Genomic DNA, 20,970 nt, shown 5'->3' with positions numbered 1-20,970 from the left:
ATTGGTAAATGTGTTAACTGCAGTCAACTCTTGATCATCCACAGCTAATACTGCAACTAGCCTACTTTCCAGGTCCTTTGACTCCTAATGTGCTCTCATTTATGATTTCTTCAGCAGACATTTATTAAATGCTTACTAAATGCTAAGTCTAGCACTATAAAAGACACAAAGGTAATTTTAAAATGCACAGAGTATATATTATTCGCCCTCAGAGGCCAGTCCATACATCATCCATGGTTCCAGTCACATTTGCCTTTGTTTGGCCCTACTTGGGCCAATGATTTTTGGGAAGAAAAGCCTGAGATGAGTTTATGCTGTTGGTTATGAGTTGCTTTCTTGAGATTCAGGGACTTAAAAGCAGTCAGTAAAAGCATCAAAATGGGTAATGTGCTGGACACCCTGCAGCAAGACATCAAAGGCAGCATCGTATATTAGATGGAGTATTAATTTTGAAATCAGGAGACTTGTAATTGAACTCTGCCTCTTCACTATGAGCTGTGAAATTGGCCAAGTCATTTAACCTCCTGGTGCAGCTCTTATAATTTCATAGGGTAGTTGTAAAGATTCAGTGAGATAAGAGATCAAGACTGCCTGTCATCCAGCTTAGCATTATTTCTACTTGGGTGGATAATCAGGAGATGACTGTAAGCTAAATCGTGCACGACTTTGAGTTCCCGGGCCTTGTAAAATGTTCATGTTTATTTATTTTTTTATTCTCTTCAGCTTGCATTTTCATATTGATGAAATATTTCTGCATGTTTTTTGTCTGGTATCTACTATCTGATGCTGTAGTTTAGAAAAGGCAAAAATCACTTAGTGGACCTTTGAAATGAACTCACAGGATTAGATTAGTAGGAAGGGGGCTGATAGTGGTAGTTAATAAAATATTTAGCTTCTGCCACTAGTCTAATATGTAGCTTTTGACAAAACAATTACCAATAGGACTCAGTTTCTTTATTTGTAATTCAAATAATTAAATCAGATGATCTATTTTCTTCTAGCTCCAAAAATTTTAAGAATAAATAAAAAAGTTGTAATTGTTATAGAGTTAACTTATTAAAAATTTAAGGCTATATATTGGGATCTGATTGACCTTATTCACATCCTTTATCCTCTAATACAAAGAATAATGTTCAGAACACTGAGATACTGCAGGAAGAACAGTACAATTAAAGCCAATTTCTTTTTTCCACACTTCTTAATCCTTCTTGTGATTCCTTTGTGATTAATCTCATATATCATCTCTATCCATAATTTGAAGCTGTCATTAACTTGCAGAGTAAGTTAAATTAGTGTTCAGTATTGAAAAATCAGGAAGCAAATACTTAATACAGTACTTAAAAATAATTGGTACAGAATTATTTTCATATTTGGGTAAAGCGAATTTAAATGATTTTTTAAAATATTTATTTATTGTATCCTGAGACAGCATATAAACTTCAAAGGTCTTTTATGTGATCTTTTATGAAGTGATAATTTTATATTGCGTTCTTTACAATACTTTAGAATGAAGATAAAATACTGTAAATGTTCTGCTATTTGCTGTGGGGTTTTAAAACAATCTAATTATTAGTTATGATTAGAACTTTCTATGCCATTGTACCATTATACTAACTTACTGACACTGTATGTTGTTTCATATCAAATTGGGCCTATAGCTAAAACAGAAGACTGTGGAACTAATACGGGCCTGTCAGAAACAGTATGAGATGGAACAGGAATTGGCCTTTTATAAAATTGATGCCAAATTTGAACCACTAAATTATTACCCATCAGAGGTAAGTTTAACTTTTATTATTTTATTTACTTAGAGTTTAACGTTTTAGTAATCCAAAGTTAAAGCCAACAGAGAGTAGAGTGGGGGAAGGCGGATGGTGAAAATGTTTAAGAGACTTTTATCAATAACCACTCCACTTTCTTAAACAAATTTTGGTTGAATTGGTTACTAATTTTTGGTTCAGTAAGTTAAAGCATTGTCCAGAAGAGGTAAAAAGCTGCAAGGGAATCTGTGATTCCAACTGATACCATATTATCTCATAAAAAATTCAATTACTAAAATTTATTAGACTGAGATTTTACTTATATATCAGCTAAGAAACCAAAATCAAACACCTAAATTTCTGATTTGAGAGATTAAACAATGCTATTAATCACATAACTATAGGCAGTTCTTTAATCAACCAACCTAAACCCACTTTGGGGGCTAGGAGGAGGAATTCTTAGAGGCCATTTTTTGTTTCAGTTCTTTTTTGGCATGTTAAGAGTGAGATAAATGGTATATATTTTTCGACTTCTAGGCATGTAGGATTAATGTTTAGGCAATTCTGTGATATATTCTTCACTAATAAAATGAATAATGTCACTTGGCTGCTTAGAAATTATTTATTGAACCATAAATATTTACTTATTTTGTTTTTAGTGTGTCGAAATTGATAAAACCCCAGATGAAAGCCCTTACATTGGCAAATCCAGATACAAGAGAAATATGTTTGCTACAGAGAGTTATATTATTGCAAATGCCCAGACGGTAAAGATCGAGAAGATGGAGCCAGATGAAGGGGCACAACTCAGAAATGAACATGTGAACTTAAGAGCCCACACATCACTGGACATACAACTGGAAGACAAAGAAAAAAAAATAAGTGCAGGTTAACAAAAGTTATTTTAAATTCTTTTAAAAATATAAAAAGATTGAATATATAGGCAAATTTTGTTTTATAATTCTTTTCATTAAACATGCTAAAGGTATTTATTATGTTATTTACATAAAAAGCCTTGAAAAAGTAGTGATTCATTGAGCAAATGGTTTTTTTTTTTTTAAGATTTTATTTATTTATTTGACAGAGATCATAAGTAGGCGGAGAGGCGGGCAGAGAGGAGGAAGCAGGCTCCCTGTGGAGCAGAGAGCCCGATGCGGGGTTCGATCCCAGGACCCTGGGATCATGACCCGAACTGAAGGCAGAGGCCTTAACCCACTGAGCCACCCAGACATCCTGAGAAAATGATTTTTTTTTTTTTTTTTTTTTAAAGATTTTATTTATTTTATTTGACAGAGAGCAAGATCACAAGTAGGCAGAGAGGCAGGCAGAGACAGAGGGGGAAGCAGGCTCCCTGCTGAGCAGAGAGCCTGATGCGGGGCTTGATCCCAGGACCCTGAGATCATGACCTGAGCCGAAGGCAGCGGCTTAATCCACTGAGCCACCCAGGTGCCCCGAGAAAATGATTTTTTAATGATTTCTGTTATGGTTGAGAATGGGTCTTGACAGTAATTTGGTGGCAGCAGGTGCAGGGGATCCAAGAATGCTTAAATCTTGACCTGCCAGCAAGTCCTACCCACTGTCAGAGCTGCACATTCAAAGATATAATTGGTCATAATTGTAGCAAGTACCACTTTACTGATTACTATGCATGTAGCCAAAACCTAAAACAGCACTTTGGATAAGTTGGATCAGTGCATCCTCCTTAGACTTTGGCCCAAGACCAGCTTCTGACTCTTTCCAACCTGTCCCAAAACATCTAATCATATCCTGGCAAGTCATAAAGAAGTCAATCCAAGAGGGCACTTAGATATCCTGCCAGTGGCATACTCTAAATCCATTTACCCAGTGAGCTGCATGGATATGGAAGGAGAAAGCAGATCTGAGTTTATGTATCCCCCTAGTAATTGTGGCACATTGTGGGGCTCTCACCAATCCAGTGAAGCAGTTCATCTTCCCTTGGTTGGTAGCTAAATGGAAAACATGGGAGGCCAGGAGAGAGGTTGACTTGGAGAGGGGTTGAGAAAAGAGACTGAGTTGTCCATCTCATACAACCTATACAAAGCTCTGGAAGAGGAAAGCAGAAATAAATCAGATATATGTGTAGACTAGCTCCTAGTTTTATAGGAGGCAGAGAGGGAGGGAAGGAGAGAAATTGGAAATTTGAGATAGAGAGTAATTGATTTGAGATCACCACCAGCGTGAATACACGTTCAGTGGTGAATTTCTTGATATGAAGCCCCATATAAAGAAATAACCTCTAACCACAGAGTTTTTGTAATAGCTTGAATCTTAACTATAACTTAGTGACATGTAAATGCATATTTATGAATAAATCCTTATTCTCTCAGAAGAGCTCTTTAGTATTGGATGTATCAAGTAAAACTCTTTTTATGTTAAGACTTTTACGAATAAAATGATCAGTTATAGTTCTCTAGCATATCATAAAACTATTCTAGAGATTAACTGAGTGGAAAACTATCATAAATTAATTTTTAAAGAATTTCTGTAATCTGTAATGACAATTTAATTGGGAGGGAGATGTTATTGTGAAGGAAAAAAGTCTGGTAGAAATTTGAGAATGCCGAATTTTTCTCGTGTGTGTCTGTGTTCATGATTTTTAAATTTGCAGCACAAACTCGACTATCAGAACTACATGATGAAATAGAAAAGGCGGAACAACAAATTTTAAAAGCTACTGAAGAATTTAAACAGCTGGAAGAAGCTATACAACTTAAAAAAGTACGTAAATACCAAGTAGCAATGCAGGAAGAAATGAAAAAAATGGAATGTGTTTTCTCCCTTCATAACCATGTTATGCAAATTTTAAATCAGTGCTGCCTAATTAACTACAGAGTAACAATTTTCAGCCTCAGTTATGGTTCTAGTATTTTCCAGTTACATTTTCCTTCCATTCATGATGACATTCTATTTTTTATAAAGCATACGGAAATAAATTACTTTTAACTTATATAAAAAGAGATATTCAGTCTACTCTATTATGAAAGTGTCTATTTTACCCAGGGAGGTTGATGTGTCCTATTATATCTGTTCTAATTTAATTAAGCACTACCCACCATTAAGATCCTGAGACCTAGATTAAGAGTCAGAAGACATCTTTACGATACATGAACATTATCAAACACAAGCAGCAAAAGTGTAAGTGATATAAAATATGGTGAACAAAAAGATGGAGATGTTACTCTCAGAAATTACCAAAGTATGTCACGAAGAAATTAGTGGCTCAAACCCATGATGTAATTGCACAGGGAGTATTTAAAAAGGAAGTATCTTGACAGTTTTTAAGTGTGTAAAAGGTTTTAGTTATTTGCAACTTTTAAAATCAGTATTTCAAAATTATGTTCATAACTGCATTCACACACCATAGTAGGTAAAACAAGAATGTGAAGTCCAAAATGTAGATTTTTTTCAAAAGATAAACTATATTGTGATTTTAAAATTATATAGTAACTAGAAATTGATTCAAGTTTATTGGAATTTTACTATATTCTAGTCCCTGACTGGGCTGGGCCCTGAGTGATGAATAAAACAGGTCTATTTCCCTCCCACATGGATAGGAAATAGGCAATGAACAAGTATTAAAAAAAAAAAAAAAGAAATAGGAAATATAGTTAAACAACATATGTGTTGTAGGAAAAAGAAAGGAGACACAATAAAGGAATATAATTTAGATTGTGGAGCCACAAAGGCCTCTCTGAGGAGGTAACATTTGGGCTGAAACCCAAAGGAGGTGAAGGAGCCAGTGACGCAGCATTAGGGGATAGAGTATTCCAAACAGAGGTGACAGTGGGTGCAAAGACCTTTACACAAAAGATTTCTCTGCTGCGGCGAGGAGAGTGTGTGGAAGATGAGGTCCAAGATTATGCCAGGCTTCATAGGCTGTCCTATGTTAGAGAGTAAGGCATTTGAATTTTAGTTTGAAGGTAATGGGAAGCTTTTGAAGGACACGAGGTAGTAGAATGGCTGATCTTGTTTGTATTGCTACTGCCCGAGAGTGAGGTGGGGTGAGGGAGACAGGTGAATCTTCTGTGGGGCTGTTCTTCAGTACAGGCAAGAGATGGTAGTGGCCTAGGCTAGGGGGGCAATGGATGTGGATGGAAATAAACTGTCAGCAAAATTTGGCAGGTGAACTGATCAGACTTACAAATGGATTAAGGGGTGCCTGCCTGGTTCAGTTGGAGGAGCACTGGACTCTTAATCTTGGGGTCATGAGTTCAAGCCCCACATGGGGTATAGAGATTACTTCAGTAAATAAAAGCTTAAAAGAAAACGGATTGAAAGTGGGAGGTGAGGCACAAGGAGCCATCAAGAATGATTTTAATAATTTAAAAAATGTTTTTGTAAATAATGTACATAATTTTTAAATAAATGGATGCTTACAAAATGTGCTTGAAAAAGGTTATTTTATAAGACCAGTGCTCTAACCTCTGAGCTAGAGGGCTGAAAAAAGTTATTTTAAATGAGTACATATAAACCTCAATTTTTCATTACACTATTGATTTGCTTGACATGCTTATAACAAGGGCAAGTGCTATATAAAGTCAACTACCATTAATATTATAGTTACTATTACTATTAATAATTTACAAGTTGCTTATACTAGAATGACAACTTCATTTTTACCTGTTCTTATGAAATACATAAATAAAGATTTTCTGCACGTAATAAGGATAAAAGTATAAGATATGAATGGAATGCCTAGAGGACTTCTACATTTTACTTTTATTAAAAAAACTGGCAGAGCACAGAATACCTTTTTAAATTTCAGAAGTTTTCTTTAAGGTTGTTAATCACTGTTGCTATCCTCTGTTAATTGTATGTTGGGGTATCGGGGGATTAGGTTTCAGAATCGGAGAAAGACCTTCTTCTCAAGCAGTTGAGTGGTAGAATACAGCTTCTCAATAAATTACGCCAAGAAGCTGTGGATCTAGAAACGCAGATGGAAAAGCAGAGGCAAGAAATTGCTGAAAAGCAGAATGAGATCAAGGACCTGCAAACAGCTATAGAGAGCGTGGATTCCAGAGACCCAAAACATGTAAGTAAATTAAGAGATTTTTGGCTTATTCTCTAGGGACTAGAATATCATTCCATCTAGAAATTATGTCTCCTCATTTTTAGCCTCAGAATTCTTTCTGAAAGTCTTTCAGTTTAATGCACAAATTTGAGTGATATGTTTATGTATGCATGTATGTCATATATATCTGTATGTGTGTTATATATCCATATGTCTATATATACATAACATATGTGCATTTATACTTATATATAGAAGTATATATATATCTCTGTGTTGAAAACAAAACCTAAGACTTGAAAGAGATAGCTTTCAGTAGAATGGTAGATGCATGGTACACTTATATTTTAAGTGGCTGAATATTATTATATTTGAAAGCAAGAGAAGCCTGCTCCATGGTGCTGTCCAAACCTCTTACCCTTTCTCTTTTATTGCTTTGTTTTCTTAAGAGCAAGGTGGTGATATGGGAGAGCTGAAAGGGATTTAAACTCCTTTCTCTCCTCTTTTTTAATCCTTTATGCAAATATTACATTAAACCTATTTGTTGTTTCATATTGTTTTGTTTTGTCCTTAATAAGGAAACACTTCTCTAGAGTGTGTCTTCCTAATATGTGGGCAGAGGTGGTCCAGTGCCTGCCTGATGGAGTAGGTTCTTGTCTCTGTCTCTAAGAAGTCTTACTAATGGCTTACATTTTACCTAGTATTTGTAAAAATATTAGTAAAAATACTTCCTGCATATTTCACTGCTATACTTTGAATAATAAGGTTATTTTACAAAGAACTTTAAAATCTCTGATTTAAGAGAATTTAATGTGGTAAGGACAACACACTATCATTACTTTAAATAGTTGTCAAGTTATTTGATTACCCCTTTAAATATTTCAATAAAATATCATAGGTAAATTTTTTTTTTGCAGGTTAGCTAATTCTGACAAAAGGTAACCTTATCATTCACAGAAATACATTCTTTTCTAACAAAAGCTTAAGACTAAGTATTAAAATTGAAACTAAAAGAGGACTTGATCATTTTAAAGAATTTTGTTATATGAAAAATTAGATTTTAAGTAATGTCTAATATGGTCAGTAATATCTTGCTTTCTTGCATTAATTTGTTTGGAAGTCTGCCACACTATTTAAGGCTCCTAAGGACAGGAACTATATCCTACTATTTATCTGAATTCCCAAAGGCCAGCCCTGTGTCTAGTGAGTGAGTGCATCTGGGAAGGTAGGAAGGAACCCACCCTGCAGGCACTACCTGAAGCTCCTTTGCTGCTTCCTCCAGTTCTTACTAATGGCTTACATTTACATTGATCTATGAGTCTACTTAGAACCTAGATTGTATGTTTGCTTTTAAAAAGTGACTTTGACATTCTTGGCAGAAAGGGCATCTAATCATCCTGGATATCTATAAAGAATTACATACAGAAAGGAGTTAAATGAGAAACAGGAATGACATCCACATTTTGAATGTAGACAGTTTCTGTTGGTGGGGATGAAACATACAAACCTGATTTGAGGTTGCTTTTTGGTATTGTTAAAATGACTAACTGTTTGTTTTTAAGGTTACAGCTTTAGTCAAAGCACCAGAGGATGTCTCTTTAATTTGTTCACCCAGAGGGAGCATCTTTTTCTAGGTTGCACAAAGTTACCTTCTTGGCTGGTGTTAGGCTCCTGTTAGGCATCCCATTCGACAGAATGTGAACATTTTATTTTAGCAAAAGAGAAAATCAAGTGTGGGGTCCCTTCATATTTTTCTATGGATGGAGACAGACTTTTATTCAGTTAACTTTTATTATCTAATCAGATAAAGTGCCTCTCTGAATAGCAAATAGAATTTAAAAGTAAAGGCTTGAGAGATGAGAAAACATTATGTGACTCTGAGATAGGATAGAGAACAAACACATTAGGTGCCAATAAAGTGTTCCATGATGTTGGGGGTTTTGCATACACTGGTGAGGAACTTCATCACAGCATATGCAGCATTGGTGACTTTTTGTTGTTGTTGTTTTTAATTTGCAGAAGGTGAAAATGTGATTTTAAAAGATTAAGTGATTTCCTAAATTCATCTTTTAGGAAAAGGCTGAGCCCATGCTGTGATACTGCAGCGACCCTTTCCCCACAAGGGAATTACAGGACTCCAGAGATTAATTATTTTTAAAATTAGCTCAGAGACAAACCAGTCAAGTTTTCAAAAAACAGAAGCATCTAACTAGGTTTCAAAAGGAAAAAGTACTATTTAAAAATCAAATCCCATTTTAGCTATAAAAAATGTACATAGCTAGAGGCACAAACACCACAGCAGCAAACAATAAAGGAAGATTTGTGTTGTTCTTCCCTACCTGGCAATGCCCTGTGGAAGCGAAAGGTTAACTAACTGTTCTCTGTGTGCAATCAGCCTGTAGTAATCTGTTGCAAAGGTTGTGTGTGATTGGCCCTTGGGAGCTTCCTGTGTTGTGATTTAAAGCGTGGAGGGTGGGGCCTGCCTGCAGAGGCTGCTCGTGATTGGACAGGCTGGGCTGCCGCTCACTCTCCGCCAGGAATGTGGTTTGAAGCTCTGGGAAGTGAGGCTCGAAGGCGCTTACAAAAATGTGGCTGTCAGAGAGGGAAGTGCACGTGAATTTGAAAACAGCTTTAGAAAGCTCTCCGCCCACAGTTTCCCTGTTCTGAACGGCTCAGTTTTAACAGGACAAATTTTAAGTTAAGGTATGACGATTTTCTCTCTCTTTGTGCAAAAGACTTGAAAGGAGGAGGAGTCAGAGATGTAAGTTCCTGTTTCTATAACTCGTTTGTGAACTCCACGGTCATGAAAAATCGCAGAATGTACTTTTGATCCCATGTGCTTAATGCAGATCATTGGCATATTGAGCCTTTTTTGGGTCCTGCGTGTAAAGAGATTTCAGTGGAATTTTTAATGGTGAATTTTAAAGATTTAATGATGGAGATATGAAGGCAGTGTTGTTTTTTGTTTTTTTAAAATTATTTCGTGAGCCATTAAAACCCTAAATTTACTTAGAATTTGAGGAGGTATCTGTAGTTACCTTCTCAGAAAGATTTCAGATGGGTATTCCGGGAAGGCAGGCAAAGAAGAGTTTTGAAAATCCCATCAAGTTTTACAATAGTGTAACAGAAACGTTCTGAGCAGCCTGCCATTCATTGTTCCTTGAAAATGAAGGGACTTTTCTTTCTTGTCTTTGGAGGCAGCAGAACATCTAAAAAATTCTTTTATAATCAAATGAGTACTAGATTTGAGAGCTTGGAGTTGGTTCTGACTGTGATGGAGTTGTTTCTCCTGATAACTTTCTCTTGTTCTATTGTTCTGTTCCTCTGATCCTGTAGGGGCAAACCTGAGGCATGAGGGTGTGAGTGTGAGGGAACTGTTTTGTCTCCACAGGAACAGTTGCCTCAGAGCAGACCTGGGCAGGTCACTGGTAGATCTGAGAATCAGTTTTTTCACATGTAAAAGGAAGGGTTAAACTAGACCATTTGGTTCTCAGGTTTTTTCCCCTGAGCACACCTGGAAATATAATCTAGTCTTTTCAGTTTACTCTAGCTCCTGAATGCATGACTGTCATGGTGCGAATAGTTGTGTGAGTACAAGAAAGCTCTGTTTTCTACCGGGGGTATATGTTGAAATAGAGGAGTGTGCCTCTGGAGGCCCTTCATCTTGAGACTCTCTGGGCTGAATGGTCTTGGAGGTTTCTCTCAGCCCCTTGTTTATCAAACTGAAAAATAAAGCATTTCTTTGTATAAGGAATTGAGAATGAACCTCAATCCCAAGTAAGTATTTCTTCCATGTCTCTATTTTTCCTTAAGAAACCATTTTTTAAAGTACATTTAATGTGCTTTTTTGATTAAAAAGATATGACTATTATAAAATTTTTAATATTTTAAAACATACTCCTAAAAAAGAAAAAAAAAAACTCCTGTTATTCCTCCCCCTAGATATCATTCTTTTAAAAAAAATGTTTTTAAAGATTTTATTTATTTATTTGACAGAGGAAGCACAAGTGGGGAAGCATCAGGCAAGGAGAGAGGGAGAAGTGGGCTCCAGCCCAGGACCCTGGGATCATGACCTGAGCTAAAGGCAGACGCTTAACTGACTGAGCCACCCAAGCATTCCCCATATATATTCTTGTTAACATTTTGGAATATAGTAATTTTCTATGGATATATGTGTATATATAATTAACTTTTTTGAAACCGCATTAAAAGATGCGTGCAGGGATGCCTGGGTGGCTCAGTTGGTTAAAAGATGCGTGCAGTTCCAGGAATATTGAACTTGGCTACAATTACCTAGTAGGTATGCCCTTGGAAAACTCATTTAAATTTAACCCTCTTGGGCGCCTGGGTGGCTCAGTGGATTAAGCCGCTGCCTTCGGCTCAGGTCATGATCTCAGGATCCTGGGATCGAGTCCCGCATCGGGCTCTCTGCTCAGCAGGGAGCCTGCTTCCCTCTCTCTCTCTCTCTGGCTGCCTCTCTGTCTACTTGTGATTTCTCTCTGTCAAATAAATAAATCTTTAAAAAAAAAAAATAAAAAATAAATAAATTTAACCCTCTTGATTTTCAGTTGTCATATCTGTGTAATGGAGATGATTTCCAGATCAAGTTATCCTGAGGTTTAAATGAAAACTGTGTGAAGACAACAGAGGGCCTGGCACAGACTCAGATTGTTACATTTTATTTTCCATTCTTCCTTTAGAAATGTTAAGCATTATTATTTTTAAAAGAATTTAAGGGACTCAGGATTTTGCTGATTTCTTTTCAATTCAGTGCCATATGAAGGCTCAGAAAAGAGGTAAAGAACAACAACTTGACATTATGAGTAAGCAGTACAAACAACTTGAAAGCCGTTTGGATGAGATACTTTCCAGAATTGCCAAAGAAACTGAAGAGATTAAGGACCTTGAACAACAGCTTACGGAAGGTGAGAATTGAAGTATAATTTATAGAAGTCAGTATTTAATTTAAAACTTTAAGATGCTTCAGTATTAACAAAAGATAGATGACACTGTGGCAGGCGTTAATCCAGATGTGAGCTGAATATGCTTCAGCTGTTCATACCAGTGTTTGATAGGGAAATATTTACAGAGTACCCAAAAATGTTTACTATAAGTAAAACATCTTTTCGGTTTCAGTTCTGTTGCATCTATTTCCTAGTGAGTCAGGTCATTGCATTCAGTAGGCAAGAAGTCAGTACATGATCACGATAAGCTCTGGCATGTCATTGTCTTTGTCCAAAGCCTATAATCCTTTCAGGAACAAAGAGCCTGTTGACACCAGGGCATTCAGTGCCTAGTTCTAAGGAGAGTGTGGAAGGAATTTTAGGATCTACATTTGCAATGCAGATTTAGATTGTGACATTGCCATATCCATGGAGGAGGAAGATAATACAGGTTGTAGTAGTGAGGGCCCAGGATGGGGTAAAAAGAGCCCAGTTCCCATTTTGCCATTATCAGGTGTGGGACCTGGGACAAGTTATTTCTGTCTTGATCACTGTTGGGAAGATTAAATGAGGTCGTGTTCATAAAGTACCTGGCACACAGTAGGTTCCCAATATGTGGTTTGCGGTTTTTTTTTAAGTCTCCAAGTTACATGTTTATGCTGCCCATCTTGGATTAGTCTTGTATGTTGAGTGGTTTTGTTTTGTGTATCTAGCAGCAAGCACTCACAGTTTTGTTGAACGTTTTTCATTGTTTACTTGGGAAATTTTATTTAATATTTTTAACTTTTTTGACCGAGAGAGATAGGGAGAGAGGGAACACAAGCAGAAGGAGTGGCAGAGGGAGAAGCAGACTCCCCGCTGAGCAGGGAACCTGATGCAGGGTTTGATCAGGACCCTGGGATCATGATCTGAGCTGAAGGCAGGCGCTTAATGACAGAACCATCAGGCGCCCCAGGAAAAGTTTATTTTCATTATTTTTCTTTTTTTTTTAAATTGAATTATTGGGAACCTTTTTTGTTTTTTGTTTTAAGACTTTATTTATTTATTTAACAGAGAGCGAGCGAGCAAGAGAGAGAGAGGGAGAGATCACAAGTAGGCAGAGAGGCAGACAGAGAGAGAGGGGGAAGCAGGCTCCCCACTGAGCAGAGAGCCCGATGTGGGGCTTGATTCCAGGACCCTGAGATCATGACATGAGCCAAAGGCAGAGGCTTAACCCACTGAGCCAGCAAGGCACCCCTTCATTATTTTATTTTAAACTTCTTACAGCCTAAATTGAGCATTTTGTAAGCAATGCCCATTGACTATATTGCTTTTATTCTATAACTAGTTAATACTCCTGCACTTTGGATAATAGAGGGAAAATGATCATTTTATCTTGAAAAAGAAAAACAAGTGGGGTGCCTGGGTGGCTCAGTGGGTTAAAGCCTCTGCCTTCGGCCCAGGTCATGATCTCAGGGTCCTGGGATCGAGCCCCGCATCGGGCTCAATCTTTAAAAAAAAAAAAAGAAAGAAAGAAAAAGAAAAACAAGATGGTGCAAAATCATTGAAAGCTTAGAATTTCTTTCTTAGCCAGTAACAACTAAGGAGACGAAGTGCAGTAATTCTGTATCTTGAAAGGATTTTCTTATGTACATTATCACCTTGCTTTTTTCCATTTGTGTAGGACAAATAGCAGCAAACGAAGCCCTGAAGAAGGATTTAGAAAGTGTCATCAGTGGGTTGCAAGAATACCTGGAGACTGTCAAAGGCCAGGCCGCTCAGGCCCAGAACGAGTGCAGAAAGCTACAGGATGAGAAGGAGACATTGCTGCAGAGACTGAGTGAGGTCGAGCAGGAGAGGGACCAACTGGAAATAGTGGCCATAGATGCAGAAAATATGAGGAAGGTATGATTTGTTTCTTCTTGCCTGTTTCCTCAGCCTTAGAAGGAGGTGATTGGAAGTTAGCAACTGTGTAATTTGAAGTGACAAAAAGTATTAATGACTATTTAATGGGGTTTATCCCTTTAGTGACACACTTGGAATCATTATTTTCTTTTACTAAGAAAGAGAAGATTATTCCAGCTGAGTCGCTCCCCCTGAAACGTGTTGTTATCAAAGAACTTTAACAAATAGGAAATTATAGCTATTACAGTTGCTATATCAAATGTTCATATTAAGCACAACATAATTTTCTGATTCTTATTGTTATTCATAATTTTAACTTTATTTTACAAAACAAGACACAGTGTTCTAAACTCTATCCTTCCGTACCTGGTTTATTGCCACTCATTTAGAGATCTCACATGATCTGTTTCAGTTGTGTAACACACTGTTATCATGCATGAGAACCCAGATTCCCAGATTTCATCCCTAGTAGGACTTGCTCTGGAAGTTTGAATTCATATATTTAATACTACAAAAATTCTCAGGCAGATAAAAGTGTCAAAAATTATATTTAACACCATGTACTCTAAACTCAGCTTAAGAAATAAAACATTGCAGATATGAAACCTTCTGCATACCTCCATACAGAGGTAACAAAATCTTGAATATACTTATTTCCCTGCATCTCTTTTATTATATATGTAGCCATCCATAAGCAATATGTGGCATTGTTTTGCATAATTTTAAGATTTATATAAAAGATATTCTTTATATATATATATATATAATATATATTTATATGATATTCTTTGGCCACTTTTTTCCTTCCTTCCTGTTTATGTTTTGGGGAATTATACACATTGATGCATGTAGCTCTAGTTTGTGTATTTTTATTTGTGTATATAGCATTCCATTATAGGTACTACCACAAATTTATTGCTTATTCATTCTCCTCTTGGAGAATATTTAGGTGGTTTCTGGTCTTTGCTATTATAATGTTGAATGTAACATCCTTGCACACATCTTGAGCGTAGGGGACTGTGTTCAAGATTGGAGCATAAGTCAGAGGGTATGTGCCCTCCTCAATTTCAGTAGACGTTGTCAAATAATCCATTCATAGGGATTCAGTCAGTTTCTACTCCAGCAATGCCAGCGCTACCACTATATCACATCCTTGCCAACGCCTTAGTGTTATCTGACTTTTATTTGTTAAGCTTTTATTTTGAAATAACTTTAAATTTTAGGAGAATTAGAAGAATAAGACAGATAACACTGTACCATGCATTCAGAGTCATCAATTAATATTTTTGCTACACTCTTTTTCTCTTTCATATATAATTTTTACATGTTTTTATATACAAATTTTTCTCACCATTTGAGAATTAGTTGTGGATATCACCCTCCTTAGCTTCAAAATATTTCATCATGTGTTTCCTAGGAACAGGGACATTTTCTAACATAGAGTATCTAACACAGAATAATTATCACATTCAGGAAATTTAACTTTTTGTCAGTCTTAGTGTTTGCTAGTCTGCTGAGTTTGAAATGGTATCTTTTTGATGAAAATTTTACATTTATAAGAATTTTTAAGGAATTTAAAAGAATTTATAAGAATTTAAAAGAATAGTTCAGTGAATATCTGTGTGTTCTTCTAGATTCAAAAAATATTTTGCTGGGTTTTTTTTTTTTTTGCCCTTGAGTTATTTGAAAATTGCAAATATCAAGACATCATCTCTCAAGTACACATCTCTTAAAAATTAGGACATTTTCCTACATCACTAAAGTGCCATTTTTATACATAGAAAAAATAATAATTCCCTAATGTCATCTAATATCTGAACTGTATTCAAGTTTTCCCAGTTGTGCCAAGAATGTCTTTGGTAGCTGTGCATGCAGATGTGTGTGTAGAAGCCAGGCTAGTGGTCCTGTAGAGTGTCCCACATGCTGAATTGGTCTGTTGTTTTCTATGGTTTAACTTGTTCCTCTGTGCTCCATGTAAACTCATATCTTGTTATAACTGGATTTTCCTTTGATTTCTGAAAGATTGGGCACCTTCCCTTTGTTTATTTGCTATTCAGACTTCCTCTTCAGTGAATTCCCTTTCATACTTTGTGCCCATTTTTCTATTGGATTGTCTTTTTCTTAATGACTTGCAGGAATTCTTTATATACTCTGGACTTTTGTTGGTTATAAGTAGAATTTGCATTTTGTACAAGCAACCCAAATAATTGAGAAGCCAAATGGTTTTTGGACCACCCCTGAGAAATCCTATAGAAGTTCCCATCACAAGATCCTCCTCTTTAAGTTAGGATAGTTTGATCTAGTTCTTCAAGATCCCAAATAAATAGATAAAAGCTGAGATAATTAAAAAAAAAAACAGATAGACTAAAATGAATTAGAACTACAGTACACTAATCAATATGTACTTATATTCTTGTCAGCACTCATTCAAGTTACTCTATCATCCTTAATTAGATTAGAGAGTGCTGATCCGATTTTGTTCTTCTAATAAATGAACATGCTGTGGTTTAATTGAAAGGGTGTGGTTTTTTGCAGTCAGACATCTGGGTTCATAGCCTATCTTTTCTTAGCTACACTGCCGTGTGCAATTTACTTAGATATTTATTCTCTAGTTCCTCTTCTGTAAAATGGAGATACGACTGTGCCTTACACAGTTGCTGTGAAGATACGATGAAAGAGTAAATGTGAAAACTTTTGTTCCAGGGTCTGATGGAAAATAGGCCTTACATTTTATCCCAATGTATTCAGTCACATTGAAAGTGTCACACAGCTGATTACTTTGGAAAACATGTTGGTGGCCTACTGCTTTTTCTGATTACATTTAGTCAGGATTTTGTTTTCCAACCTGGATATGCACAGCCTGCAGTTTCATTGTATTGCTAATGAAAACTATGTGGGCCAGGCCAGCATTGGCTGGCCAATTTGTTTCACGGTGTTCCAGTTACTTATAATGACTTGCAGGTGCTTATGCAGCACAGGGAGGGTTCCATAAATGTACTGAATCCTTACAGGAGCTCGCAGAACTAGAAAGTGCCCTCCAGGAGCAGCATGAGGTGAATGTGACCCTGCAGCAGGCCCAGGGAGATCTCAGTGCCTATGAGGCTGAACTAGAGGCTCAGCTGAAAATACGGGATGCTGAAGCCAGCCGGCTCAAGGAGGAGTTGGAAGAACTTAAAAGGTTCAGCCAGGTAAGTAGGGGCATAAAGCTATCTAGAATGCAGTTAACGTATCAGCCTTTCTTTAATGTAAGAGGAAACATTTTTTAACATAATGTGTGCGGAATGATGGGAAGAGTACATTTTTGGAGTCAGATGTTCTGAGTTCAGACAGTACCCCTGTGTACCCGTGTGCCCCTGCGTGAGCATGCAAATCCCTTCCCAGCTCTTGAGCCTCTGAAAAATGCCTCCTTGTCTATAAAATGGATCCTTGTGAGGATAAGGGAAATATTGGGCTCGAAAGCACCTCTAGCAGTTGGTATTCAATAAATTCTAGAGAGACCTCTTAAAAGAGAGACCTCTTTTAAAAGAGAGACCTCTTAAAAGAGAGACCTCTTTTAAGTTAGTGTTATATTTCATTTTGCTACTTTCTGTTTTGGTTGGATGAAGTATCCACTTGTTTAAATTGTACCGGCAAATCAGGAATAATTATTCATTCAGTGACCACTTACTGACTGGCCAGTGACAGCAGGTCCTGTGGATGCTGCAGTGAACAGCACAGATGTGGTCACTGTCCTTGGGGAGCTGACAGTCCAGTAGTGAAACAGCTGTGGGAGAAAGAATGGGATCGCATTCTGTCGCAGGGGAGGGGTGGTTAGGGAAGACTGCCTTAGCAGAAGCTCTCACAGCCGAGACTCAAAGGATGAGTTGGACTTTGGATGAGTTGGACTTCGCTGCGCAGAGGGAGGGGGCGTGAAAAGGGTAGGGGTAAGGGATGGGTGTTCTAGGTTGACGAAAGGAGGGGCATAGCGCATCTGAAGTGTGGAAAGTGTGCCTCTTGGATGCCAGGAGCAAGAAGGGTAGGGAAGAGGGAGAGAGAGAGGCAGATGGAAGCCAGTTATGGCATATTCTTTATCAAATTAATAATGTTAATTTTGTTTAGCTCTTGTTCACACAGTCTGCATCTTTCTCCAGGAAGCCCACTGTGACCCACCTCTAGTGCCTGCTGGAAATCTGGGTTCAGGATCTTACTTTAGTATTCTTGTAGCCTGTGCTCAAAGCATTTTAGATTTTTAAATCTAAAAATTTAAGATAAGCTTAGATTGCCCATCTCTCCCACTAGGCTCAGGGCACAGTGACTACCCAGACTGTGTATGCCTGTTTCTGTTCTCTCAGGGCCTGGCACAAAAAGGGGTCAACGTGCACTTATTGGATGAAAGTGAAATAAAATAAGATCGTTTGAATCCCAGGAATGTATGTAAAATAACATTCATGTGATTAGAAAGGAAATAAAAATAGGTCATGCTTATTATAGTAATTATGTTAATTTGTATCCCTTATGAGATATCAAATGACCATCTGACAATTGTCAGGATTATATTTCTCAAGAGTATCAAGTTTTATAAAACTAGAGTTGACAAGATCAAAGTACCAAAAAAAAAAAAAAAAAAAAAAAAAAGGGAAGTTGGGGGGAAATGAAGTAACAGGAAATACAGATTTCTAAATAATAATAAATTTTCTAGATGGCATCTCATGTCAAATAAATTCTTTTCTTTTTTTTTTTAATTCTCTTAAGTTTTCAAGCCAGCCTTTATTAGCTTGACTTCTGGTGTCCTTTGTATTTCCATTGTCCTTTTTTTTTCTCATAAGTCATGACAAAAATATTATAATAGCCTAGCCTTTTTACAGATTTACTTGGTATTAAGAGGGATATTCCCCTTCTTGGTAGGAACACTACCAGACCTGGTCTTCAAGACATATATTGAGAGTTACGGAGCATAACAGATATCTCTCTGATCTGCAGATCTCTGATTGGTTTACTTTAGCTGTATGAAATCACTTGGGAAACTTACTATTGTTTTTTGGAGGGGGAAGCTTATTAAATGCAGATCCCTGCTCCCTCCCCCCAAGCTTCTGGTCCATTGAGACTGAGATGTCATCTGGGCATCTGCATGACTAACAAGCACACCAGGTGATTTTGATACAGGTATATGAGGACCACAGTTTGAGAAATAATGTTCTAAGGGAAGGAAGAGCAGTAACTATTGAATCACTCACAGAACTTCTAAATACAGTAGGTACTTGGGCCCACCCCTGAGATTCTATTTGGTATATCTGAGCTGAGCCGATTCTGATGTCTACTCTTTCTTATTAATGGCTGAGGAAGGCATGTGGAAAAGATTTAACCTGGGCTTTGAAATTTGAACATATAAACATAAAACCGCATTATTATAAAACCATAGCTATCAAGGGATTGTGTGTGTATATAAATATATTTATGCCTTTATAGATTAAAATGTTATGTTTTGTGTTTGTTTGTTTTCATATTGTTGCTTCCCATGGCGATAGTTAGAACAATCGGCCCTTCAAGAGGAACTTGAGAAGGAAAAGCAAGCCCTCAAGAATGCAGTCAGAAAAGCCCAGCTCTCAGAAGGAAAGGACCAAGAAAATAGTGAGCTCCGCACACAACTCAAACAGCTGCAGGTAGAGACATGTCTGTTCAGGATATATTCTTACGTAGGACACCCTCAGACACTTAACCTGCTCCAACCTATAGTGAGCAACTTGAATTATTAGAAAAGAAAGATTCTGGGTGAGACGGTACTGTGTCCCTTGTGAGCCCATCACTGTAAGATTATTGACACACATGTCCTTCGGCTTGTTTTGGGGGTGTGAAGAGATGGAGCCAGTCGGGTGTACACAGTGAGGACTGTGCAAACTCACAGGAGAAAGCATTACCTGACATTTCTCTGAGAAGCAGATTTGTCACCAGGCTGAGCTCAAAGGATCAGATTGATGCATTCTTCTTCTGCTGTAATAGCTTTGTAATTATCCAGGAATTTAACTAAAGTGGGTTGCAGAACTTCTTAACTGTAAACAGTTTTCATAATCCTCTCCTCAGAAAGGATGCTATTAAAAAGGCAGTCATGGGACGCCTGAGGGGCTAAGTTGGTTGAGCGTCCAGCTCTTGGTTTCGGCTCAGGTCATGATCACAGGGTCATGGGATTGAGCCCTGGGGGTATGGGATCAAGCCCTGGGTCCTGTCAGGCTCCCCGCTTAGTGGGAAGTCTGCTTCCCCCTCCCCTGCTTGTGTGTGCCCAGGCACGTGCATGCTGTGCCTTTCTCTTTCTCTTTCTCTTTCTCTCTAAAATGAAATGAGTCTTTCTAAAATAAAATGCAGTCACTTTACATCTATGGGAGTTTGCTTTGGCCGAGTATTTTTACTGACAGTGTCACAGTAATCTGCCTAACAAACTGCCAGAGAAGCAGGTGGACAGGATTTTCCAGATAATTAAACTCTCAGAGGGCACAGATGTCTGGGCAAACAAGTACCTGGATCAGCACTCAGGTCTCGGTCTGTGAGGCCAAGGGCCACTTGGCTGACTGCGGTGGCATGTGTCATACTTCATCAGAAATAAAGGGGCAGAGTGGCTATGGTTTTAGGGAAGGTTTCCATGCAGGGCTGGTTTGTGATAAATAAAGACTAATAAGCTCATCCAAATTCTCTCCTTTCAATACCTCGAATATTTTTTTTTCAAAGTTTAAGGAAATATAATAACCTAGAATTTAATTTTTAATGCTATCAGCTGAATATTTGAAGTGAATATCATAAAGTGTGTGTAGATTTTCCATTCTTATTTGACTTGTGTGTCAGGTGTTCAGTAGAACACTATGGAAATTTTCAAATCATCACAAAAACAGAATAGTTTTATGTCCTTTTGTTTTCTCTGCTTGACCAGTCATCATGCTGCCATTCTTGGTTCAGTCAGTCCACTTGTTTTTTTTCTGCTGGAATACCTCAAAAGAAAATCTCATACATCATACCCACCCATAAATACTTTAGTATACATCTCTTAAGGAAGGGACTAAAATGTCTTCTGGAGACTTCTCCTCCAAGTTAGGAACTGAAATCAGCTTTCCAGAACACTTAGCCCATGCTGTGAGATTACCTTATTTGGAACTAGGTCCTTAGCCTGCTAACCTCCTGATACAGAGTTCAGGTTAAACTCACTCTGCATTTATCTTTGTCAGAAAATCATTTAGCTGCAATGAACCAAAACCTACTGACACGAGCTCCAGAAAGGAGACAGAGCTGCTCTGTCTTTCAGGAGCTACGTGGCTCTCTCATTTCTCTGCTTTATCTCTGTGGGCATTGAATTGTGCCCGGTGGACTCCAGCCCTGAGCTGACTTATCT

At 37.5% G+C, this 20,970-nt stretch overlaps 1 protein-coding gene across 6 annotated transcripts in view; it reads left to right on the top strand.

The window, feature by feature from the left end:
- Positions 1-20,970, top strand: part of CNTRL (centriolin) — an 88,833-nt gene that overhangs the window by 30,589 nt on the left and 37,274 nt on the right. For 5 of the 6 annotated variants that reach the window (XM_059141616.1, XM_059141617.1, XM_059141615.1 and 2 more), the window contains 8 exons: positions 1,659-1,778; positions 2,420-2,648; positions 4,390-4,499; positions 6,619-6,813; positions 11,564-11,717; positions 13,399-13,619; positions 16,631-16,807; positions 19,124-19,258. In XM_059141616.1, coding sequence (XP_058997599.1) covers positions 1,659-1,778; positions 2,420-2,648; positions 4,390-4,499; positions 6,619-6,813; positions 11,564-11,717; positions 13,399-13,619; positions 16,631-16,807; positions 19,124-19,258 — 1,341 coding nt within the window. Of the gene's footprint in view, positions 1-1,658; positions 1,779-2,419; positions 2,649-4,389; positions 4,500-6,618; positions 6,814-9,334; positions 9,496-11,563; positions 11,718-13,398; positions 13,620-16,630; positions 16,808-19,123; positions 19,259-20,970 lie in introns of those variants that run through there. The other variant, XM_059141619.1, reaches the window with a different exon arrangement.

Source organism: Mustela lutreola, chromosome 12 (genome assembly GCF_030435805.1).
Source record: "Mustela lutreola isolate mMusLut2 chromosome 12, mMusLut2.pri, whole genome shotgun sequence".
NCBI classification, from domain to species: Eukaryota; Metazoa; Chordata; class Mammalia; order Carnivora; family Mustelidae; genus Mustela; species Mustela lutreola.
Note: the sequence above shows the minus strand (reverse complement) of the source record. Positions and strands in the feature narration are given on the sequence as shown.